The following is a 26,103-nucleotide window of genomic DNA, read 5'->3' as shown; positions in this document are numbered from 1 at the left end:
CCCTTCCCTCCCTTGTGAAAATTGCAGTTGCAATTTTAAGAGGAAGGAAATGATAGGCTCTGCATGTCCAATTCACCATGGTTTCAAAAGCACTCCCCCACAGTTCCATTTGCTCTCAAAGTCAGGCTCACAAGGTCTGTGGGTCTAAGGTATTGTTTCCTGAAGAAACACACTGACTTATAATGAACAAAGACGCCAGGCACAAGAGTCATAGGTAAAATTTCAACATACAATTGATTATTCTTTCCTTTGGGCTGACAACTTCCAGGTTACTGATTGTTTTCAGGGTATTCGGGGCTCCGTAAAACTGGCATTCTGGGGAAGTGGTATTGTTTACTCTTTCACACTTGACAAAAGCAATTCCCACGTGAAAGACAAGTTTAGCCATGGGACAGCGTCTGCTACCTAAAGTAGGAAACACTCCAGAGAGTTCCCAAGCCGGAAAGGTTGTCACAGTGTCAGCTCCCGTTGGACTGCCTGGCCACGGGGTTCTCAGCCTCGGCTATTTTGGTCATTATGGTTTGTTTTCCAATAGTTCATGTCAGTCACATATGATGATCAATCATAAATGAAAACAATAGAACAGTGAGTATTAAACTAGTCCAAAAACATAACTTTCCCCTCAAATGGAAGCTTAAAACAACAGATTATAATCTCTCCTGATTTAAAAATATTATGTATTTTTCAATGACTCTGAATTCTGCTTCTGTAGTTTTGCCATTTCTTAATCCCCATAAAAAACCTACTAACATAGGTATGTGGGGAAGTAGACTTTTTCTAATGGGCAAATTTTAGATTTACATTTAGAAGACTGCATTAAACCTCTGGTCACAATGGCCTTTATTTGCTTAATAATGGATTGTGGTGCACCTTTGAATGCCATCAGTTAAACAGGACAAAGCTCTTTAAAAGAATAACCAGGGAACAAAAATATTTAAAACAAAGGTGTGATCCACTTTGTTTCAGGTGCTGTCGGTAGCTGTTCAGTCCACTCAGACACAGTGAGGAGAGACTGCCCCCTGGACTGGTTGATCAGCTACCCAGAATCGCACGAGACAGGCGTCTTCTTGATTGGGGTGAGTTTTCCCGATTCCTGCTGTGATAAACCGTCAATACCTCTGAATCATACCAACACTTGCACCTGTGGGACCCATTTTAGAAGCTCCAGTTTAAGATTAATGTGCTTAGTGTAAAAAAAAAAAGCATTTTCAAATAAATAAGCATTATAACTTGGTATTTAGGTGCTATTTACAAATGAAGAATAGATAAAATAATACAAAATAAAACCAGAGGTCCAACAGAGTCTCAAATTCAACTGTACTCATTCTCAGCTGGAAAATTAACTTATTCATGTCCGTCTTTGGCAGAAACCAGCATTTCAGTTCGTGCAGCTTTGAAACTCAAAAATACAAAGAGGCTGGCATCAAAGTGGAAGGAAAAGATCAGCTCCCAGTTGTTGTTTACCAGGCAGGAGAAGACAGCAAAGAGCAAAAGCACAGAGTGTGCCTGCGGGGATCCTCCAAATCCAAACGCGCACCAGGTCACTGGGTTGGCCCTAGGGAGACCCCTCAGCCTGATGGGGAGCCCAGTGCAGGCCTGGGGGCTCATTATTACTCTCATCATCTCCAACCTCATTTTGGGAGGAGCATCTCCTCTGAGCCAGAAAGTTAGCAACAGTGGCAATAAATCAAGATGATATGAGACAACTGTTACTTTTGAATGAGTCCTTTAATGTTTTACATTACTTTGTGTGGTACAATCATTCCTTGTGCTTTTAAATTTGGAGATCCGAGAGAAAACAGCCTTTTTGTTGCAGTGCTCACCTCTAATTATAACTTCTTTCTTCTGAAGGACGTCTTCCCCTGTGTATATGTTCCTGGCTCTGCAGGCATAGGTGCCTGAATCTTCCAGGGAAGCGTTCTTGATGACAAGGTGAAGCGTAATGGAGTGCTCCCGAGTGACGGTCGTTTTTTGCCTGCTAATACCATGGTGCATGGTTCGGTTATTAGCTGTCCGCAGTAGGATCCAAGTAATGTCTCTGTATAAGAACTTGCTAACTGTGCAAGACAGTTTCAGGTCCTCTCCTTCGGTAGGCATTTTTTCCAAGTTAACCTGGAATCCATTTGGCACATCTATAAAATAAGCATAAAGAACTTTTGGTTCATAGAAAACCCAATGTATCACACAGTGGCAGTATCTCATCAGGAGATGTTCAAAGATCTGAAGGATTGTTCCTATAGATTCTGTCAGCATCAGCATTAAAAGGATGACTATCTGTTTATTTTAGGGGCACTGATCAAACACAGCAGGTGGGAACCAACTAAGTTCATTTCATCGGAAGCAGGAAATGCCTAATAGAACGCTTAGTAGGATGGGACATTTTCCTTACTTGCCCAAATATGCTCTTCAAAGTGGAATTATTTTTTACAGTTTGGGATGATACCCATGTTTCCCATTTCTTTATCATGAACAGAACGACTGATAAATGGACAAAACAGTAAAGTAATAACAGCAATTTGTACTAAAAACCAAAGGTGCTCTCTCAGTCAGGCTTATCCAAGGTAAGTCGCGAAAAGTGAGACTAGAAGTCCCAGGTCCCTGGGGGAAGAAAGCCCTAGTCATGCCAGTCAACACCACTTCGACCCTAAGTGTTCCAGCGAAAGAACACTGCTTCCCCAGGCTTCCTACCATTGGGTCGCCAGCACCCTCCCCCTGCTGCCATCCGTGACTCTGCCTGCTCTTTGCTGGCACAGTGGGCTCAGTGGCCGGGTGGAGCCAGCTCACTTGCTCTGGTCCCCTCAAAGGTGACTGGTCCCCTCAGACATAAAAGAGCAAAGATTTCTTCTGAAGATGTAGACAACTAGACTGGAAGAGTTGCCAGACAATTTTAAAAATCAAATTTGCTCTCAAAAGCTTATTAAGCATTTTCTGAAAGTGTCTGTGTCATTAAAAGCCATTTTCTCCAGTGCCCATTTCTAGGTAACCTTCATGTCCATCTTCTAAGTGCCCCTGGCGATACCTCATGAGCTTTCCTCCCCAGAGTTCTCACCCTGGACCACCATTAGCTTTTGCACTGAGAGGTCTCCAGCCTCATTTTGGACCATTTCACCAGAGGATTTAAAAAAACCATTGGCTACTGGCCCTGAACTGATCCGCTCTCAAAACCCTTGCATTGCTTGTTACTAGTGGCGTATCTGTATTTGAGCAAAGAATTTGGGCCAACATTTTACAAAGTACTTTGAAGATGAAAAGCTCTATGTTGTGCTATTATTATTATTATTATCCTTTGCACACAAAGCTATAAAGAAACCTTTAAACCTTAAAGAGACAATAGTCCAAAATTAGATATCATATCAACTCTTTTCCTAAATCTCACTTTGCTTGTTTTTCTGATTTTTCTGGGCTTTGGCTTTATTATAAAGTGTCACGTCTGAAGAAATGCCAAAGTATTCATTTGAAACCTGGGAGCGGGAGTAACAGTGACTTATGAAGCTATCAGTGGTTGGAGAGAGAGGAGACCAGGGGAGGTTTTCCTGCTTTGAAAATTAAAATCTAAGAATGTGCCAGAAGATGCAGGAGCAGCTGACAGTCATTTCTAACAAAACAATAAGGTGTCTGAAATAGCCCCTGTAATTCAGCATCTTTTTATATTTGGGACATTTTCCAAGCACAAGGATCAAAACACCAGCCATCCACTTTTACGCACATACCAGAACAGAAGTCTTGTGTGCCGAGTGCGACCAGATCATTTCTCTAAAGACCACAGACTCCATTTATGAGGTCTCGTCTTGTACTGGAACCTAAGTGAGCCCAAGTAACACCACTGAGATCAAGTAGAGAGTTTCTATTTACTTCAGTGGTTTGAAACTTCCTGTGGAAATTAGCTCACAGGTTTCCTGATGGAAGATTTTGTTTATCTTTGCCAAGCACCACCAGGAATCTCAAAATAAAATGCATTTAGTGACATTGGGAAACCAGGGAGATAAGGCAGTGCTGTTCCTGTTTCACACTCAGTAATTGCTAACACACCCATAGTCATGCTGAGTGCCAGCAAAACGGCAAAAACACACACACGGGAAAAGAAAAGAACCCAATAGGTTCTGAGGTCCATTTTTCATGTGGGGGACACTGTCACTGAAGATAATTTGGAGTATGTTGTTAGATAGCCTCTTAGAAGTGATTATCTGTATCTCAGTATCGCCCCTTTGGTATTCTTTTTGATCCATGGAAGATGATAAATAAAATGTCCTAAAACTAGTTAATGAACCCAGAGGGATTTTTCTCCTTAACCCACGTCGATTTTTTTTTCTTTTTGCCTAAGTACAAAAACAGATCCAAGATAGAATTGCCTTCTAACTCTCAGAGTAAAAACAAGAAATCTTCCTGCACTTAAGTATCTGTTAAAGATTCAGCACAAGCATCATCAGCACCCACTAACACTCAACTGTCCAACATGTATCACACCCATGGCAGCTTATGAGGTGTCAAGGAGAAGAATCGACCCTTGCTCAGGAGAGACATTCAACCTAGGGTTAGGCGAAAGAGTCATCTATGCACGAAGGGGGGAGACATTTTGACTGGATTGGTCCAACGTGGGAACTGAGTTCATGAAAGAGACAATTAAAAGGATGAAAGAAATCAAAAGGATGGGAGGTGTCTCATTTGTCAGGTGGGAATAAAGAAGGCTTCTCTTCTACTGAAAAACAGAAATAACATTCTCTTGAAAGAAAGCGAGTGGTTGCCAGAAAGTTTTGCTTTTTCAAGTTGCTGCTACATATACTTAATGGCCCAGTTCAGGGTTGAAGCAGTGGAGTGTTCCAATGGCTGCAGGTGATCACTTTTCATTGATTTAGAAGGCAACTCTAAGTTATCATTATACAGGGTCCGGCACAAACAACATCCCTTTTTATCACAAAATCTTTTATTACAAAATCATAAGCATGCAATTCTGTAAAATAACAATACCACACTCAAGCACACCATGTGACATTTTAGGCGAAATGTTCAAATTGCTGTCCATCTCGTGCAAGACATTCACATAGCCTTCCAACCACACCTGAGCAACCCTCACTTCTGCCGGACACTGTGTTTTAAGGAAGGAGAAATATGATTGAAATGAGTCTCAGCAAAGAGCCAAATCCAGATCTAGATTTAAAGCAGTTAAATTTTAGACAGATTTTTGAAAGCATTATCTTCACTAGGTCCAAGCATAAACACACAAAATAGACACATAAGGTGCGACATTCCTAAGAGTATTTAGTCTCCTCTCTAGTGAGAGTAAATCTGGTGACAAAGATTTGAGTAAGAAAAAGATAGTAATTAGTTCTAAAATAATGAATGTAAGGAAATGAATCCATTAGCATCAGTCAAAACTAGAACTTCTCAGGACTGGTAGGCAAGAGTTCAGAAAAATTATATTTCAGGCAGTAGGACTTTGACTGGTTGAATTTGTGCTCCATTTTAAGATTAAGATTCTTGATTTTCTAGAGGAAAAACGGTGAGAGCTTCAAGTAGTTATGTTTGAATTGAATTCTCATTGCTCCTGTCAGTGGGCAAGCCTTGTGGTCTAGAAAGGGTCTCAGCCACTCTACAGTTATTAACTGTATCAAGTGGTGGGAGGTGAGAGGGAATATCTTTCTGAATTCAGCTGATCATCTTGATCAGCTTCACCCGTGGGGACACTATCAGCAACAGTACCGTGCACGGGTTTATGACGCAGTGAGGAGGAACTCAGTGGGACAGACAGGCGAGACGGGGGTGCTGCAGTTCATGCTGGGCGTCAGTGGGCTTTTCTGGGGATGCTGAACAATAAGGAAATGAGCATGCCATTCCCCTCCACAAAGTGAACGTCTTCTTCCAACACTGCTTCAGATTCAGGCAAGAGGGTTCCCTGTCCTGGGCCTTTGGATGGCTCTGTCTGGCTGTCCCTCTTCACAATTTAAAGACTCTGTGGGCCAAATGGGCATGCCCATTCAAAGCTGGTGTTAGCCCCACTTCTAGATCCCTGTTGGGGGAGGGGGGTCCCCAGAATCCTAGAATTCCCTGTAGAGATGATCCCAAGTCTGTTTCCAGACTGTCTCAAGTCTCTTTCCTCTTTGCTAGATCTGTCCTGAAGTCAGACTGCTTGTCACTGGGCACACTTCAAGGTCCCAGGGAAGACTGTTCATGAGAGGTGTGGACGGACTTTGCATTTGTGGGCTTGGGAGCCCGTGTACATGGGTGCATGGCCCCTCACCATGTGGGACAGAGACAGGAATGGAAAGAGAAGACAGGTGAGTCAGGAGCAGCTCCTTTCTGCACCTCCAGGTGCTGCAACACTCTGCTGTGGAACTCTGAGTAGTCCCAGAACTCAAAACTTGGACCTGATCTCTCAGGTCCTCATGATGGCATGTTCATCCCCAGAGGCTGAAACATTTAACAGCTATTTGCTTGCGCTAGAACTTGCATGTGTTTAGAGGTATTGTTTGTGGTCCTCAGCCTTGGCTCTGAAAGTGCCAGGACAGCACTGTCCTCTTCTTTCTACCTGTTCAGATTCTAATTCCGCTCAGTAGCGCCTCAAATCCGGGACCCTGTGAAGTCCTGCCTCCTTCTCTGAGGCGCCAAGTTACACTGTGCAACACAGAACCCGTGAGCCCCGCGTGGCTGTCGTGCATTTACAGTGTAGCCAGCGTGACTAAAGAGCTGAGTCTTATTCAGTTCTTTACTTCACTTAATTTGAAATTTAAAAACTGAAGCAGTGCAATATTTTAAAAAATGTCAAGGACAGATTGATAATATTTTGAATTGATAATATATTGGTTTAATAAAATTAATTTCACCTTTTTCCTTTTACTGTTTAAAAATCTGGATACCAGAAAATTTTAAATTACATATGTGGCTTATATTTCTGTTGGATAGAGTTAGCTTAACGCTGGCAAATTCATCTGTCACGTTACTTCTGTACATACCTTTTGATACTAGGATATATATAATTCAACATTTCCTCTTTGTTTCCTTGGTGTTAAAACTGTCTTCCTAGAAAGACAGGGCACCACTGATATTTCTACAAGTGCTCAGTAAGAGCCAAACTGTACTAGTAGCCGGTGCAATTAACTTGTACAAACTTGCCAGTTGTTCAAAACTGGAGTTGCTCAGTCTTTTGTACTGTAAATCACACATATAGTGGCTATTGATTTGGATGGTAACTTGTCTCCAACCAAATACACAGGACAGTACAAACCTTTGTACTTAATTAGTCTGAATCAACTGAGACTGGATCTGTGTGACATTGCTATCTGAATCCTTCTCAGTGTAAAGGATTTCCCCACTTGGGATGGATGTAAAGATGACTGTCTTGCCACTTCTCAAATCTGAGAAGACAGGGGCTGGTCTAGTCTAGAGCGGTTCTGCTGTGTGCCTCCTCCCATCTGCAGCCCCCATTTCTGCATGTCCGGAACGTGGGGCTCGGGGTCTCTTCCAGCTCTGACACTCTGCGGCAACCTGCTCAGGGTGTCTCCTAGGGCAGCTTCTTGGGTTGGCTTCCTCGCCAGAAGGCTCCTTATGATCTGACAGTCCTTACGTCTCAGGAAATTGAACCTACCTTTCTTTCTGGAAAACTCTAGGCAACTCCTACAGCCTGCCTCATGCAGTGCGAGGTTTCCAGGGAGTTGGCACACTGCCCAGGTTTCCTCAGAAATTGGGGGAGTGTGGAGCCAGGCAATTGTTTTTATACTTTGAGCTACTTCTTCCTTCCTGTACCCATGGAGGGACACAGGGAGTGCCATTTGTGAACCTTGGAAGTTTTAAGATGTGCAGAGATGGTCCTATTTAAGGCCAGAAGTTCTTAAATTGTACCAAAAAATAGTACATTAATTATCGTCATCAAAATTCAGTTTCAGATTTCTTTCTATAGGAGAGCCTCATTTCTCAAAAAGTTGAAATTAAGTTGTAAAACAATTAGCTTTTTGGTTAAATTATATTAAACTGCATTATAATGTATTACAACTGGTTTCCTTGCTTATTCCTGAACAACTGCTGTGTGCCAGACCTGGGGCTAGGTTCTGAAAAGAGTTAGAAAATCAACAGGACAAGATCCCAAGTTCACAATCCAGCCCGGGAGCCAGACATACACAGATAGCTCTAAAAGAGAATTCAGGGAAATTACTCTTTAGAAGATGCAGTGATGTCACAGAATACTATTCCTAAGGACAAGGATGAAGGCCCTCAAACTTTAACAATTCTATGGAGTGTTTTCTTTAAATAAAAATCACTCAATCTGTGAGTGCTGTAACAGCAAACAAGATCTGAAGAGCAACTGAAGTCACCAGGCTGTCTTTTTTAGTAGAGGATGCGTGGCTTACCTGTGATATAAAAGTTTATGTTTCTCTCCACAGTCCCAGCTTTATTAGAAGCCATGCAGCTGTAGGTCCCAGAAATTCTAGAGTCAGCCACAACCAAGGTGCTAGCAGTCTACAAAAGAAAAGGAAATTTTAGCTTGTGATAGAACAAAGCACCATTTGAACATCTGTCAGCTACTTCTGTGAGTTGAAACGATTCAGCTATTTCATTCATTCAACAGACAGTAATTGCATGAGTGGTGGTTACCAGAAGGCTCTCCCCTTTCCGAGCCCCAGCAAGAATGGAAAAATAACAGGAAAGCAGGTCCTCAGTAGACCGGAGCCTATGACGTCCGCCTCGTATGAGGGTTTCAGGGTTATTTATCTCATGCTGCTGGTGCAACAATTACAGACCTGAAGCTGAGATGCGGGACTGCACGTCCTACTCTCTGAGGTGGTCAGTTCCACGTCAATGAGAGCAACAGGTGAGGCTGAGGACTTCTTGTCATTTGGATGCCCTGAGATTGTGGGTGCTCTTTGGGAACAGGAACCTTAGCGTGTTAAGTGAGCAGGGACAGAAGAGATAGGCTGGCTGAACCATTTTTCTTTATGTGCTCAAAGACTGTGGCATTGTAGCCCGATGGTGCTAGAGGAGAGGAAGGAGAGCTCATTGAGATTATCGCCTGTTTGTAAATAACTCAATTTCTCAGTCTGTCAATTCCTCATCTAGAAAATGAAGATATAAGTTATGAATTAATTCAATGATCATTTCACTAGACTTTAGTGCTGCTATTTGACAAATCAGCCCCTGTTACAAAAGGACTAGGAATCAAATTTATGTAAACTTGAGAGCACTTTAGAAACTGTATGTCTCAAAAAGTAGTGAAACACAACTTTATACAGTGTAAAGACTTACACTGCTATCTTCTTTTAAAGAGAAAAATTAGTAGCATGAAAAAATTTTTGAGTTTTAAAAATCCAACCCAACCTTGCAAAAAAGTAATGCATACTAATGAAAAAAATGAAAAAGCAAGTTTTTTATATTTAAAATTTTTTTTTTAATGTTGACCCAGTTACTTATAAATTGTTGCAGCCTGCCTCCGTGGACACACACAACTGGCTTTGAAGTTGTACAGGCTGTGCTGATGCTTCCAGTCTAAGGAAGTGTCCTAGGTGAAGTATAGTGGTCAAGTGGCTTACAGGCTAAAGTAACGCACAGGCTGAAATGTGACCGTGGACTTTTTAAAGTGGTCGACACAAATTCTAGAAAAAGCCTTACATTTTTTCTGAGTTGCCAAGTAATGTGCTAGGCACTTTACATGTTCTCATATCCCATTCAATAAATTAAGCTATTTCTGTCTTTATTCTACAGATCAGGAAGACTAAAAACATACTCCTTATTTTTAGTCAAGTTCATTGGTCCACATTCTGTGTAATTTTCATTACGGTATAGTGAGTATTACATGATGGTTCCTCTTCTGTCTGTTGGATCTGTTTAATTACTTGTATCCATATATCCTTTGTGTATTATTGAAATTCTTAGAAATAAAAGTATCTACAATATGTGGCATTTTTCATTCAATTTAGCGAACACTTACTGAGCTTTTACTGGGCATTGCCCAGATGTTTTAAGGGAGACAGAGATGAGTATGACAATCCTTATTTGTAACCTTGAAGCACTACTTTAAGATTATAAAGAAGAATGTCCCTACTTGAAATCAAATATATATTACTCTCTTTTGCAGAAGGACACTCCCACAAAGACAGATAAACAGTGAAATGTATGGAAGAGAGCTCAGGTGTCTCCCTTTTGATTATTAATCTGTAAGAGGTGGGAATAAAAAAAATTCTGGATAGCCATTTCCTTTGAATTATTGCATCTACCACTTAAGAGTCATGGAAGAAAATGAAAGCAGTTAGGAGAGAAGGTTGTAGGTAGCACTGTGAGATTAAGCGTTAGCTGGTGGCAGCTGGAAGGACATGTCTCAGCAAACCTGGGCTCAGATGCGGGAAGCAGCGTGCCACACTGCGTTCAGGCACAAGGACACAGGCAGGGGCCTCACGGTCCTTCCCTCGCTGCTTGCCTCTCAGCTAAGTATTGCTTTCTTACGGAGTTAGCTCTCCAGTGTTTTCCCTAATGGGCCTCAGCAGAACCTTATTTAGAGTCTCGGATTTATCATTTCTCAATAAATAGGTGAAAAACTAATTTCTATTTAGCTTAAGAATATCTGATATTATGGACAGCAATGACCTGAATCTGAAAGCTATATTTGGGTTTCTATTAAAAATTATTATGATTTCACTGAACTCAAAGCAACTAAGAACAAGAACTGGGTTCCATGACAAAGGAAAATCATCAGATGTACAAATTTGCTATATTTAAGACCTGTGCAGGCAATCTGGGTTGGCCATTTTACAAGACGCCAACACAGTCAGATAGCTCAGAAGTTTCGTATAATCAATGAAATTGAGGTACCTAAAAGTGAAATGAATCCAGGTCTCATGATAAACCATGGCGATACTAACGCATATGAGTCTCTCTTTATTTTTCCCGAATGGACCCTTCTAAAACAGACACCTTACTTAGTTTTAGTGAAGCATGCCACAGAACTCGCCTCTCCAAAGTTCCTATTGAAATTGAACCAGAAAATGACATTGATGGGAGTTTTCATTATTTCTTCTGTTCTGGGTACCTTTATGTAGCCACTGCTGTGTGCCAGATAGTGTGCAAGGCATTATCTCATTCAACCCTCCCTCTGGCCCTAAAAGGGGTATATTACCCGCTTCCGCACAAGAAGCAACTGAGGTCATAGGAGGTTAAGTGATTCACTCAAAGATACACAGCAGCACAGGCAGACCTAGGCAGAACTGATGCAGAGGTCTCTGTGTGAGTCCAGTGCCCATGTCCTTAATCTTTACATGAAACTACTTCTTACCCTAAAACTATTTAAACTGATAGAACGGATCTATTGCAGAGTTCTGTCTATCTTTTGAATTGGGTTTTTCCTCGAGAATACTTCCTTTAGCCAGCAGAGATAGGTCACATACACTAAATGCTACTATGTACAGGAATACTAGTTTCTTTCTTAGTATTTTACATAAGCTACAAGCTATTTTTCAATGGATATTGTGTTACATGGTTTGAGAATATGAGTGATGAATGCAAAAGTTATAACTAAAGAAAACTTAAAAATAAGATGAAACTTGTATCCCATGATCAACTTTGTTAAAAACTATCTGATTTCAAGAGTACTTCTCTTTTTTCAGAGAATATATATTATAAATTTAAACATATTTTCATGAAAAATGAAATCTTTCTGACAACTGAAGTATAAACTTTATAGGTCAGGAAAAAAAGCTCAAGTATGAATTGTAAGTGAGTATCCATTGTCAGGACTGAAGGCAATAGGTCTCAATGCAAGAGTCTTCTGTGTTAAAGGGGCAAACTCATTCCCAGGTGCTCATAACCAAATACTATCGTTTCAAGGAGAAAAGATACAAATAGAGGAACAGTTGGAACCCAAATACCAACTCAATACTTTAAAAGAGAAAGTACCAAGAATTTGAGTTGTAGCGTGTGTTTAAAACAATAATTTATTTTACAAAGCACACCAAAAGAAATTCTCCAAGATTTATGATTGTATTATTACTATAATTAGTTTCCATTTGCCACAATATTTTTTGTCTCTGAACCCTCACTTTGGGGGTGCCTCTACTTGCCCTGCCAGGACCTCAAAAAATTTAGATATTAGAAACAGACCCTTTAAGGCCATTCTTTGGGTCTTTTGTATGACTCAGGAACACTGATGAAAACCCTCATCGCATACTGTAAGTCCGGAAGTTATTCATATTCCCTCCTCCCCTTTCACTAAGTATTAGTAATTCACCACTACAATGTGGTTTGAACCTCACAGAATATAATGGATGGGATGATGTATAATTCAGCCTAATTTCCAGCATAAGGGTTTTTTTTAAAACTCTGTATATGGAACAGTGATTTTAATCTCAGAATGTTTCTAATATAGTTTCCTCCTAAGTGTCTCAGGGAAACATATAAGTAGACATGGAGAAAGGTCATGGAAAAATCTAAAATTAACCCAGGGTGGCACATTTGAGCCAAGTGATGGAAGAATAGAACATGAAATTAGAAAAATTGGGGAGTGTGAGCAACGCAACATAAACTGTGATTCTGTGATTCGGTTCTGATGCTTCTGTCATGGACTGTGTCGCCCGGTACACGCACTTCCCACTCTCCCCTCAAAACAACTTCAGTGGGAATGGTGCTAAAACCTTAATGTTGTCACAGTTCGCCAGCCTCACAGAGTTAATGCTGATGTGTATTTCCCGTGCATTTTTTCTGCCACAGGGCTCTTTCCACTTCCTACTCTGCATCTGCAGACCTCACCGTCTGGCTGCCCCGTTTAAACAATACAAAACTCCACGTTTGGTACTAGCAACTCCACTGATGACTCACTTGTCACAAATCTAGGCCAAAACCTGCCAGTAAGGAACTGAATTTTATTGTCCCCTGCACTCTTACTTGAGTTACATGAAAACAAAACAAAGAAAAAAATGCAAGTCCCTGAAATCTGACAGGTGCACCAGCAGACTCGCTGGCCACGGGTCTATGGGGCAGGGGACTGTTGCCAGGCGTGCCGACACTCTGCTACAGGGAAAAGGGTCGTTATAGTCCACGTTGGGGCTGCACTTTCCTAAAATGTACAGAAAATAAAGGCGGTTTTAACTGTAAAGGGAAGACCAGTACAAATTATTCTGAAATAGCAAAACTTCCACTTATTATCATCATATGAGAGATAAGTTTTCATACATAAAGATGTATTAATGAAAAAGTAAGAAATTCTTTGAAATTTAGGACATAAAATTAATAATTTACTTAAAGTCTAATGTGTTATAGCCACTAAAAGGATATTTTATATGTACAGATATACATATATATGAACTTTGTCTAGAAGGAGTATTAACTGTTATTTTCACTGCAAATAATTGCTTAACAAATAGTCTTCATTATACATGACACCAGTCAATTTGGGAATCGCATCAGGGTCTATACGACAACCACCTTTTCTTTTTTCATCTTCACCCAAGGACATGCTTATTGATTTTTATAGAGAGGGAATATAAGAGAGAAAAATTGATCAGCTGCCTCTCGTTATACACCCCAACTGAGTACTGAACCCGCAACCTAGGTGTATGCCCTGACCAGGAATCCAGTCCCATGACCCTTTGGATTACAGGAAAATGCTCCAACCAACTGAGCCACACCAGCCAGGGCTATGACAGTCACCCGTATAACAACAGGCAAATTAGGTAGGGCAAATATTACTCATTCCATTTTCTGGAGGAGAGAACTCAGGTTCAGAGAGGTGAACTGATTTGCACCTGGTTAGACAGAAAGTGGCAGAGTCTGACTGCACCTGGGAAGGCACAGGTGCCCACTGGGTCTGGAGATCTGTGTTTAATACCTCTGCACCACTACAAAGTTACATGTAAATCAGGGAAGTTCCTTTTCCTAGCTCCCACCGTGTTGTTACTATTCTCTAAGGAGTCAGGTAGTCACTTCATGGTCCTGGCTACTCAGAAACCTCACCTCACTTTCTCATTTTTCATTTTATTTTCTATAGCATATTTCTGTGAATTTAACTTTCCTCTTTCCTAGCAGTTTATAGACTTTCCTCTTTCCTAGTATTTCATTAAAATGCTCTCTCATCAACAGCTACACATCATGGAATGTTCTGAACTGCTGTTCATTTGTATTAGAGAAAAAACCCCTCCAAACCACCTACAAATACTGCTAGTTACAAAAACATTTCCTAAATCCTTGACAAGCAATTGCTCATAGTCTCGTGGCAGCCATCCCCATTTTAATTGATTTCTGTATTGGTTTAAGTTTGCAGAATACTGGGTTTTGGAACAGGAGGAATTTGGTTTGAGCTTTTCATTTTCCACTTTTAAGCTGTGTGGCTTTGAGTTAATCATCTCATCACGCTAGTTTTTCTTATCTTTAAAATGGAGATGATCACTTTAGCCAGCCAATGAATGACATCGACATTAGCATATGTCAAAAAGTCTAACACAACGATGAATTCGGATGTTATTTGTTGTTCCTGTTATTGTTAAATCCTACAGAGACAATGATGCCATCTATTTGTCACCTTCAAATGCATGCAGCTGAATAAATAGGTAACAGGCACAATCACACTCAAGCAGATGGCATCCATATTAACAGATGACTCCAAATCAAGACATGCACGTGTAAATAAACATTTCAGCAACGGTTATTGGATATACATTTTTTCCTTTTTAAAGCATCACTATTCCATGCCTTTAATAGCAGATTTTTACGTGTTCTTTTCATTGATTCAACAGAAAAAAAGCCACCAGGTCTGAGGTCCACTGAGATTTGCCTGGTTCACGAGGTGCCAGCTTTGGTGAGGCTCAGTGGAGGTTAGAGGGGTACAGAATAAATGGCACAGGTGTGGCAGAAAAGATGCCTGCTAGACCTTGATGAGATAGGATATTTTCGGGGGGGAGAGGGGGTGAAGTTCCTCTCTTATAATGAGATTAGTTTCAGATGTACAATATAATGATTTGGTATTTGTATATATTGCAAAATGATCACCATAATAACTCTAGTGAACATCTTTCACCCTATATAGTTACAATTTTTTTCTTGTGATGAGAACTTTTAAGATCTATTTTCTTAGCAACTTTTTAAAAAAGATTTTATTTTTTTATCCCTAGAGAGACAGATAGGGAGGGAGAAAGAGAAGCTGAGAAACATCAATGTGTGAGAGAAAAATTGACTAGTTGCCTCTCACACACTCCCCAACCCAGTGTGGACTGGGCCCACAACCCAAGCAAGTACCCTGATGGGGAATCGAACCGGTAACCTTATGCTTTGCACGATGACACCCAACCAACCCTGATTACTGAGCCACACTGCTCAGGGCTCTTATCAACTTTTAAGCACGCAATATTACTACTATAGCTACCATGCTGTACATCAAATTCCCATGACTTGCTTATTTTTGACTGGAAATTTGTATCTTTTGACCCCCTTTACCTTATTTGCCCACTCCCACCCTCTGCCTCTGGCAACCACCAATCTATTCTCTGTATCTATGAGCTTGATGTTGTTGTTTGTTTTGTTTTAGATTCCACATATAAATGCAGTATTTGTTTTTCTCTGACTTACTTCACTTAGCATAATGCCCTCAACGTGTATCCATGTTGTCACACATGGCAAGATTTCATTCTTTATTATAGCTGAATAATATTCTGTTGTGTATACACACTGCATTTTCTTTACTCATGCATCCACTGATGAACATGGAGGTGCATGTATCTCACTGTTAGTATTTTCATTTTCTTCAACTATACACCTATAATTGGGATCATATGATAGTTCCTTTTTTTTTTTTTTGAGGAAACTCCATACTGTTTTCCATTGTGGCTGCACCAATTTACATTCCCACCAACAGTGCACAAAGGTTCCCTTTTCTACACATCCTGGCCAACAGTTGTTATCTCTTGTCTTTTTGATGACAGCCATTCTAACAGGTGTGAGGTAGTTTTGATTTACATATCTTAAGACAGAAAATCTTGACACTGTGTATTTGTATACCCCAACATAGTCAGGCTTTGCCCTTGCAGAGACAAAGGGAAAAACAAGGTATTTTGTGAAAAGGGAACATTACATTTTAGCTTTTTCTTATCATCACCCCACTTTGTGTATGGCAGTGATTCTCAGTCCTGGTTACTCTCCTGGGAGCTTTATGAACCCTGGGCTCCACCCCAGAGATTCAAATGTAAGAATTGGGGGAGTACTCTAATATGCCCCAAGGGTTGAGAAGCACTGACGTGGGCAAGAGGGGGCAGTTTCACCTCTTCTGTGAGGACCTTGTCTTCACTGCTTTGGGCCTGGTGGTCAGCGGAAGAATGCTGCTGTTTGAGCGGGCCCAGGGCCTGTCTCAGGAAGACATATCTCAATACTTTCTTCTCTCTGAATTTTTGTTCAGCATTTTAATTACTTCAGGTTGTAATAAACCCAGAACTGGGAACTGAGTGTGTGTTGTTAGAGTAAATATCCCAATGCTTATTTTTCCAAAGAATACCTTATTCTTTCCTTCTACTACTGCCGTGCGCTGAGTGATGCTCTCGATTCTGTTTCCTACGTTGCTATCAGGATCCAGGATAAAGGACTCTTCACTATTGGAGCAAAAGTCATACCTATTAAAAAAAAAAGTCGTTACTGTGTTGCTTTGCAGCATGGTCAAGCCCAAGGCTTTAGGTGAAATGAGAATCATTGGATAACAACAAAAACAAACAAATAAATAAAGTCATTGGATAAGTGCTTAGGTAACAAAAATCACATTTTCCCCTTTTCCTTAGATTTCCCTCAGTATCCATCCTCAAAACTTACAAATAGCAAATATATTTTCCATGATCTGAAAAACCCATACTGATGTATCTCCATACATCCTTCCTGTTCTAAATGTTAATTGTGAAATAAAAATGCCTAAATTAGAAAGTTTTAAAAATATAGATATTAAAACTTTTCTAATTTAGGCATTTCTATTCCATTAGTTTGTAGTGGAGGAAACATATACAAACATAGAAAAAATGAAGTTATATTAATGAATGGAAATCTCAAATACCGTGTGTTTCAGACTATAAGACACACTGGACCCATAAGACGCACCTAGGTTTTAGAGGAGGAAAATAGGAAAAAAAATTTTGAAGCAAAAAATGTGGTAAAATATTTAATAACATCCTTTAAAGCAGAAATCCTTTTCTGCCTTGACATCTTTCCACAATTACGGTAGATTCAGCAGGAGACTACGGTACACTATTGTATCTTTCTACAACAAAATACAATAATGACAGAACTATCAGCACTGTGTTCTTCACAGTTATGGGGGCACTGTAGCTCAGAACATCAGTGGATGACGCACTGTTATGAGGGGATCTGCTGCTGACACTGTTATGGGGGGATCTGCTGCTGACACTGTTATGGGGGGGATCTGCTGCTGACACTGTTATGGGGGGATCTGCTGCTGGAGGGCCACGGGTTGTGCAACACTCTTACATGGGGACAGCAGTTTTGTACAACCTATGTGGCTCTATAGCTGTTGCCAAATTACAGCTCCCATCATCCCAACCCGTCCAAGCATGATGGGAGTTGTAGTTCATGATGGGTGACCCTGCAGTGGAATTCGCCTGTGTTAATGTTAATGGGGGACACACCAGTCATGTGATGGAGGCACGTATGGGCGCCGCAGGCTTTCTTCTCCTAACGTGCCTGCACTGCCTGTACCCTCCTCCCTAGCACTATAGTATGCCTCGGTGGGGACTCCACTGCAGCCTCCCTTACTTCGCACTGCTGGGACACCCCCTCCTCCCAGCCCAGGGCCCACAGCATCGCCCCACTCCTGGCTTCCTGCAGTGGCGACCCTGCTCCCGCCTCCTGTGATTCTGCTTCACTGCCCCCCATCTCCCACGCAAGCCAGGTAAGCTACATTCGGACTATAAGATGCACCCCCCATTTTCCTCCCAAATTGGGGCGGTGCGTCTTATAGTCCAAAAATGCGGTAATAGCATTTCACCTCTATAAAAGGCTGGCTTTTAATCAGAACATTCCATTATGCAGGTAATTTTTTCCAGGGCTAATTAGGTGTATATGGAAACACGTTATGGAACAGTTATTATGTTCAGTCTATTTCTTTTCAAGTTTGGGGGTATCATGGCAAGCTCTTTAATTTCTCAGGCCTCAAGTATTTAATGATAAAATAAGGATGTTGAAATTGTTTATCTTTAAGATCTTTTTTGATTCTAAAAGTCCATGAAATCTCTCTTATTATTTCAAACTAGTTACTGGAGAGACTTCTACCTGGATCTGGAGGTCAGCATGTTCCCTCAGAGGCGTTATCATCAGTGAGCTTCTGTTTTCATGCAGTTTCATTGGTCTAAGTATTTATTGATCATTTATTACATTTTATGTATCCTACATTCTACATGCATAAAACCCCCAAATACCACAAAAGACATTTAAGTCCATCCTGTCCTGGACAGTGCACTATAGTATCTGAACTACCCTTGCTGGCCCCTGGCTTTTCCCACTCTGACATCCCCCAGACTGCTGCCAGACCAACCCCTGAATGCTCTGGTTTCCAGGGGAATCCTTTTGCTACTATACTGTAGAAAGCCCAGGCTTCCTTGTCTGACAGTCAAGGCCATCCACAGTCTATTCCCTACGTGCTTTTCCGGCCTGAACCCTACGGAAGCTTTGTTCTAGTCAAATCATGTTTTGGTTTGGTTAGTTCAGAGTCCCGGACCTGGACTCACAGGGCTCCTAAATCCTAGTCCCACCCTGCACAACAAGTTTTCTCTTCAAAAAAATAAGAATAAAAATATACCTGCCTTGTTAATCTCATAGGATTATATAAACATTATATGACTTAATTTACCTGCAGAGGTTTTGTAAATTAAAGACACTGTAAAAAAGTAAGGAAATATTCTTACTGTATCCCGGGTATGCCATCTGCACTGTGATCCCTCCACTTCACTCACTCAGCTACCACTGACTGGATACCCTCTCCTCCCACAACCTGACCTAGTCTAACAGCTTCTGCTGTCCTCTGTGACACCTCATTGCTCTCACGACTGGAACCACTCACTGAATTTATTGCAAGTTCACCTTAAAAAATTCCTTGAGATTTAAATATGGATTTATTTGAGACACAATGCAAATAGAGAGAGATTTCAGGTCTCTCAAAACCGCATCTGTGGGCTCCCAAGGTTTGCACTTTTCTGCCAGCCTGGTCAGGGAAGGAGACACAAGTGCTGGTGGAGCCTGAATTGAGGACCTGCAGCCACCGTCAGCCAGGTCCTCTGCTTCCCAATGAACTTATGTGTTGGTTTTTTCTGTTTTCTTGTACTGTGACCATTTCATTGAAGTATTTTGTATTGCTATGTTTTGGAGCAGAATTTGTTGTGAGCAGAAAGTTTGCTGGGATTTACATGTCTTTGGGTAGATTTTGGAGGTATTCAAACCAGGAGGAACTTTTAGAGCCTAATTTCCAGAAAAATTGAGTAGATGATCTTAAGGAGCTACGGGCAGCTGTGACTTACATGAGAGGACAAAATAAGTGGGAAAAAGGCAAGACCGACGGGATTGCAATGATCAGTAGGAAGTCCTGCGATATTCCTTTCTGAGCCTGGAGCTAAGGAAGGCTCTAGAATCTGAAACTATCCAGTCTTCTGGCTGGTCTCCCCTCCTGGGCGTGCTGCCCTGTGAGGTCCTCCCACAGAGCACCCACACTTTCTAAGTTTCCATTTACTGCTTCCCAGGCCCCACTGGGCCAACAGCTGCAGGGGGACAGGGGCCACGTCTATTTCTTCACCCTGTCCTCATAGTTAAGCAAAGGACTAGGAGGTAATTAGCACTCCCTAAACATGTGTAAACATACAAACAAGCATGAGGTACTGACACGTGGTTTCTAGTAAGAGTTTTCATTTGTTCTAGTTGTTTATTATTTTCAAACATACTGATAAGTACACATAGTGTAATAAATCTTCATATACCCAGCACCCAAATTTAAAAGCTAATATTTTACCACATTTGTTTCATCTGTCTCTTATCTCTTTTTATTTTCTGTAAGTATTTTAAAGTAAATCCCAGATATAATGTCATTTTGCCATAGTTTTCATTACTAGTATTCTTCACTTTCTAGGCTATAACATCCATACCTTGAACTAGTACTTAACCTCACATTTTTCATACATGCTCAGTACATGTACAAGTATATATAATGTATATGTACATTATAGGTATATGGGGTTTACGACACACGTACACCTCTATGAACATGCATACACCTATATTAGACATGTGTGTTTATGCTGGCTATCACAACATCAAACTGCTGAAGTTCTATTGTATCTGGAAGAGAAGCATTTAATTTTATTCTTTTTCCCCCAAAGAAGCAAAAAGGATAAGGAAGGTCTTAGACAAAGATCATAGTTTCATATGCTTGGTCTTCAGGAAATACAAAGAAATACGTGAGAGTAAAGCCCGTATGGGTGTTTCCGATGGGAAATGCAGTCTGCTGTCGGAGTTCACTAGGGGCTGTGAACCTCTGACCCCCACCCCCACCCTGAAGTCTAAGGGCAGTTACGGGTGGCACAAACCCTGGCGTGTAAACTATAGGCTAGACTACTGCAAGGCCCTCCAAACAAAAAGTAGATTCTGTGGCTGTTTTCTAATTTGGGGGCTATTATTTTTCCCTCTTTGTAATTGGAACCATAAAAATAGAATGTCATTTGGGAGCCTGACTATATAACAGCACTTGAAACGGGATTTAGGGGGAGGGGAGTTTGCCTAAGCCTTAAGAATACATCAAGCTCTTAAGGAAGTAGATTGTGCCATGTTTGAAGATGCAAAGATAATCACTGTGCTGGGAACCGTCTTGAGGGGGGAGGAAGCCGAACAACAAGAGGAAAGCAGCGCTCACTCCTGATTTCGCACAGGAAGCCCACAGCACCTCCTGCCAAGGAGAGATAAGAAAGCTCCCAGGCACTATTCTGGACAAGGCCACTGTTATCAGCTTCAGCTCCGCCGTCCTCTCTCTGCTCCAAGCCTCTGTCCCTTTCCTAATGAGTTTTAGGGCTCTGACCTCCATTTGCATGCAGCATGCCAAGTACAATAGCATAGAAGTATTTATAACCATTGAGAGGAAAAAAAAAATTTCCGGGGTAAGAGTGTACTCCATGTCATCTCATCCATTACCCTGGAGTTGAAACAAATTAGTTACTAGAGATTGATATAAATAAATGAAGAGAAAGCAGCCAATTTCATATCCAACACATGGAGCTGGGACCCTACATTTGACATGTCAGTCTGTGTAACTCTAGGCAGGAGCCATCTATAGGACTCTCCCTTCTGGTCTAAGTTACCAACCTTTTTCTCTTGATATTATTAGGGAAACACCACCCTCCAGAGACATAAATGACATTACTGACCTACATGCTTTGGGTTGATTTTCCTGTAGTGGTGACGGATTTGTCCTGTTCCCTTCACACTCGTAAGCATTTGGCTCCTCTGTGACCACAGACAGATAAAGGCAGTCTGGGGCCACAGATAAGGGCAAAGCCAACACTGGCCCCAAGAGGCAAGTTAACTAGCCATAGGTTAGAATAATTATAATATACACCAGGCATATTTCTCTCTACTACAACAAGGATTACATTTCCTGTGCACCTGGTGGGTCACATGGACTCTCTCACTAATCTGTACGATATCTTGAAAAGTAAGCACTCTCATCTCCCATTTAATGGATGAGGAGATTGAGGATTAGAGAGGTCAAACAACTAATAAGTGGCAGAGACAGAATTCATAATCAGTTCTGGCTTATTCCAGAATCTGTGCACTTCACCCTTAATCCATATGTAACCTAATATCCATGGACAATCATCACCTAACAAGAAGTTGCTATGTTTCAGTGCTTCTTTGTGCATAGGAAGACCAGGCTTCAAATATTCCTACACAAATACTATTAACATGGTAGGGATTTAAAGCTGTTTTTAACCCTTCTTGTATAACATGGTCAGTTTCTTTCCAAAGTTTGGCAAACAATTCTCATCATACACAACGAAAATGTGTTGAGCCTCCGATGTGTGTGCGGTCTGCAGTCAGTTTGTAGCAGAGCTCCCTTCGTTATCCCACAGCTCTGAACTTAATTCCAAGGCACTTTTGCAAATCCAGCACAGGAAATACAAGGCACAGTGTGCACCCAAAGGGGCCCTTTTGTGTTCCCCTGTGACTTCCCTTGGGTTTTGAACAATTCAGACTTTCAGACTTTCTTCATTCCTTCTGCCTCTCTCTCTGCCCCCTGCCTAAGTGCAGAGCTGGTGCTTTTCTTTCTTTAGAGGACGGATTGTTGCATCCGGTGGAATCAAAAGGGACAGTCCAGCTGGGTGAGCTTCAGCCACTGATAGAGGGTATCTGTGTTTTCTTTGAAGTGACTCTTCTTCTGTGAGGAAACAACAGTCTCTGAAGAATGAGGTGGGATGGTTCGGGCCTGCATTTCACCTTTCTAAACAGAGATCACCCGTCTGTTCAGTGCCTGTTCTGGCAACCAAGACTCCGGTCACCACAAAACCTCATTTCACAAATGATTTCTAGCAAGTTTCATAACCACCCCAATCCTAGAAAGTTTACTCTACAGTCTGAATCTTAAGATAAAAAGATTCTTTTTTAAGGATCTCCTTTCTCCCTATGATAAATGATACGAGGCTGACCTTTCTTTTGAAATCTCTGTTCTCCTAAATTCTGACTCTAATGCCAGGCCTAGGCTAGGAGCTATATATACATTTAAGCTCAACAAATTCTCAGCCACCTGATGAAGCAGGTATTATGATGCCCATTTCACAAACCCTTTCACCAATAAGGAAACTGAGACTCTGAGAAATCAAATGCCTTGCTCAGATTCACAGAGAAAGTAGCAGCCGTGGGATTAGAACCCAAATCTTTCTAACTCTTTCTATCACACCAGCACTCAATCCATTACACAGGATGAATTCTGTGCCCAAGGAACCTCCTCAACCTTTGCCACAGACTCACATTAGGGTGAATCTGGCTCAGAATTACCTGCTAGAGGGAAAGCTCGGGGGATCCTCTGAGTCCCATTGGTACAAGTCAGACACCAAGAGACATGAAGCATCAGCTTTCCAAAAGGAGAAGAGTTTGGAGGAGGGGGAAAGAGGAGGAATACTTTTTATTTACATTGGGACATAAATTCTGGTTAGTTTTGCTCATAAAAATGTTTTGATGTTAAAATTATAGAAACTCTGGCCTTCTACTGGCTGATAAATTTTATCGTTTAAAAAATTTTGCAACAAAACATAAAATTTAACTTTATCACAATCTTTCTTTTTCCATGTTAACATACTTGGTCTGCATGATTCCTGAACATGTTCTGAGGTAAAGCTAGCCTGCTTTATTATGAACTCCAAAACATTTATAGCAGGCAGCTGACTTTAAAGAGGGCCTCTGGGGTGGGGGTGGGGGTGTGCAGTGGTGAACTGAGCACCCCAACACCCAACGGCTGCTTATCTGAGCCTGAGCCATTGCCTAGGAGTGACTGTATACATTAAATTATAATTACAGCTCATTTACTGGGGGGGGGGGGGGTTGGAAAGAAGCTCTAGAAATCTCTAAAGGGTTCCAAGAAAATAATTTCCCTCTTTCTTTTTTGGATAATGAAATCTGAGGACTCTGTGTAGACTCTACTTATCTGTTTAATGAGATCAGACTGCACGTGCTAACTGTGATTAGAATCTATTTGTAGAGAATATTGAATCAAGTCAAAGTAGGAAACAAATGGGAAGGGCAGCAATAAAGAACAAATTGAGGCTGTAAAATGTCTCTCGAAAAATAGAAAGGAAAGGAAAGACCACCTGGCAGTCTGCCAGAGGGCACACAAGGGCTGGTCCCCCCATGGCAGTGCCCCTGCAGAGTGCCTGATGTAAACTTCCCTCTGCCACTGAGGGTGTTGTGTCAAAACATTAGGGATAGTGTGTCTGAGCCATCAGATTAATAGGAGCTGCAAACACTATCTTTTCCCCTCCTCTCACATTCTCTTAAAACAAATAAAACAATGTAGGGGAAAGGATGCTGGCAGAAAAAGGCGTAGAATTGGAAGGAGTGTTTAGACAGAATGGTTCCTGCCCCTTCAGCTCCAGGAAAAGGGCCTGGGCCTTCAGGGTGGCCACAGGGTCAGGCTGAGGGGATTCTGGAGGAGTGGCTTTCTTGTACAGTGAGAGACCTTGTGACGCCTTGGAGCCCGTACTGAAAATTACTTCTCATCTGAATGGAGAGGGGAGAGTGGAGAAGACTTTTCAGGGATTGAAGGCTTTGGGACAGCTCCTCGGACAATGGTGGAGGTGATCCAGAGTCTTGGCCACCTCTGTTTAGATAAGAGCTTTTCCGTGAGCATCTTGGCCTGCACTGCTTCCTGCTCTCAAGGGCCTCACGGTCCATTCAGACTCAGGACAAGGCCCGTCTTGTCTTCTCAGTCTCTGCTCTCCCTCCTCTTCTCTCCTGCTTGCTTCCACCAAAAGCTCCAGCAATTCCCGGACCTCCACTCTGAGTCTCTTACAGAATCTGGGCCAGGACCAAAGCAGCCTTTCAGTCCTCCACCGAAGTGGCTGGGAGGCTAAAAGGGTGGATACTTACTTGGTTACAACCAGATATGGGCCTCAAAGAGCACACCTATTCTGTTCATTCATTTTTCTTCTTAGTGAAAGACTGGTCAGCTCAGGAAGAGTGATTTGGTAAAAAGAAATCTTTAGGGAAGTGTTAGGAGTGGCTACAAATATCTTTTACTCTGATACATGCAAGGAGCCAAGGTATTAACTACACCCACTCAGTGAAGAATATTTCAATATTATTAACAGTTTGTTCACATGAAAAGGAACAGACCACAATTACTTGTTAATAGCAGTCAACACTGAAACATTCAGAAAGCATAGAGGTGGCGGTGGGGGTGGGAAGTCACAATTTACCCTAAGGACCATATATTCTAGACCTAGCCAGACCTGAATTCAAATCATGGTTTTATAACTTTGCAGTTAAGTGACCCTGGATTGCAAAAGCCCAACTGTGAGAATCAAAGTCATAGCAAACCGCTCAGAAGTTTCAATCCTTGAATAGTTATGAAATCCTTGGATCGTATCAGCCCACAAAATCACTTTGAATAAGTTCTGCTTTGGTGTGATGCACTGGTCACCCCCAAGGGGTGTTATCGTTCCCAGTCCTGTGACATTCCCTCTGGTGGGAGTGTGGTTGAGGAGTTTGTCAGATACACCCCACCCAACAGGAGATGAGAAATCATTGTTCTCAGCTCTCAGTTCCCTGTAAAGTTGTACTTCTCCTCCTTTGTTTTTCACTCATGGGCCCCTTATTCTTGAAAATGTCTATTTTATTTCTCTTTTTCTCTGGACAGCTCTAGAAAGTAAAGCTGGTGGGCCATATCTCCATACCCCACAAGTCTTAACCCCATTTTCTGCTTTCATCCAGGTTTGCTCAATTATTTATTGTATATGTGTGTGTGTGTGTGTGGATCATCTCAAATCCTCTGGGAATGGGCGTACTCTTAACATGGCCAACTCAAAAGAAGCTACCTCATGTTACCTTGTCTCACTAGATTTATTATGAAGTTAAAAAACAAACAGAAGGGAAATAACTTAAAGAAGACACTTTTGCATCAGCACACATTACAGTGATACTAAATGAGTTAATTTGTGTAACAAGCTTAGCACAGTGCCTGGCACATAGCAGACAGGTCATTAATGGTAGCTGAGATTTTATTGTCTGACTAGAGAAGAGCTACTGAAGAGCAGGTGCTACGTCTTGCTCATCTTTATAATAACCTCAGGGCCTAGCCAGCCATCTGGTGAACAGTATGCAAGAGCATGTACCTCTTGCTCAGGTGACTGCCTGAGAAGAGTAAATCCTGAAAATGGCCTGAGTAGATGTGAACTCAACCTCATGTCAGGTGTCAACCCCGCATCCATCACTTACCTTGAATGTGCTGGAAAAAAGGGGCATTACTGACCCTCAAATGACCTCACACATACCGCATCAACTAAGCACAATGTCACCTCCATCCGTGCCTGTCCATTAATACTGAGGAGTATTAATGAGGACAGGGGATCTGACTGGGGCTGGATAAGCTTGCCACAGCAGTATCAACATCTGACAGTTTCA

The 26,103-nt window shown here is 41.6% G+C and overlaps 1 protein-coding gene across 2 annotated transcripts in view; it reads right to left on the bottom strand.

Moving 5' to 3' along the window:
* FLT1 (fms related receptor tyrosine kinase 1) overlaps window positions 1–26,103 on the bottom strand; it is a 189,046-nt gene that overhangs the window by 89,660 nt on the left and 73,283 nt on the right. For both annotated transcript variants that reach the window (XM_024580771.4, XM_045188069.3), the window contains exons 12-14: window positions 16,451–16,565; window positions 8,340–8,448; window positions 1,824–2,132 (exon numbers count right to left, since the gene is read on the bottom strand). In XM_024580771.4, coding sequence (XP_024436539.2) covers window positions 1,824–2,132; window positions 8,340–8,448; window positions 16,451–16,565 — 533 coding nt within the window. The remainder of the gene's footprint in view (window positions 1–1,823; window positions 2,133–8,339; window positions 8,449–16,450; window positions 16,566–26,103) is intronic.

Source organism: Desmodus rotundus, chromosome 3, assembly GCF_022682495.2.
Source record: "Desmodus rotundus isolate HL8 chromosome 3, HLdesRot8A.1, whole genome shotgun sequence".
NCBI lineage: Eukaryota > Metazoa > Chordata > Mammalia > Chiroptera > Phyllostomidae > Desmodus > Desmodus rotundus.
Note: the sequence above shows the minus strand (reverse complement) of the source record. Positions and strands in the feature narration are given on the sequence as shown.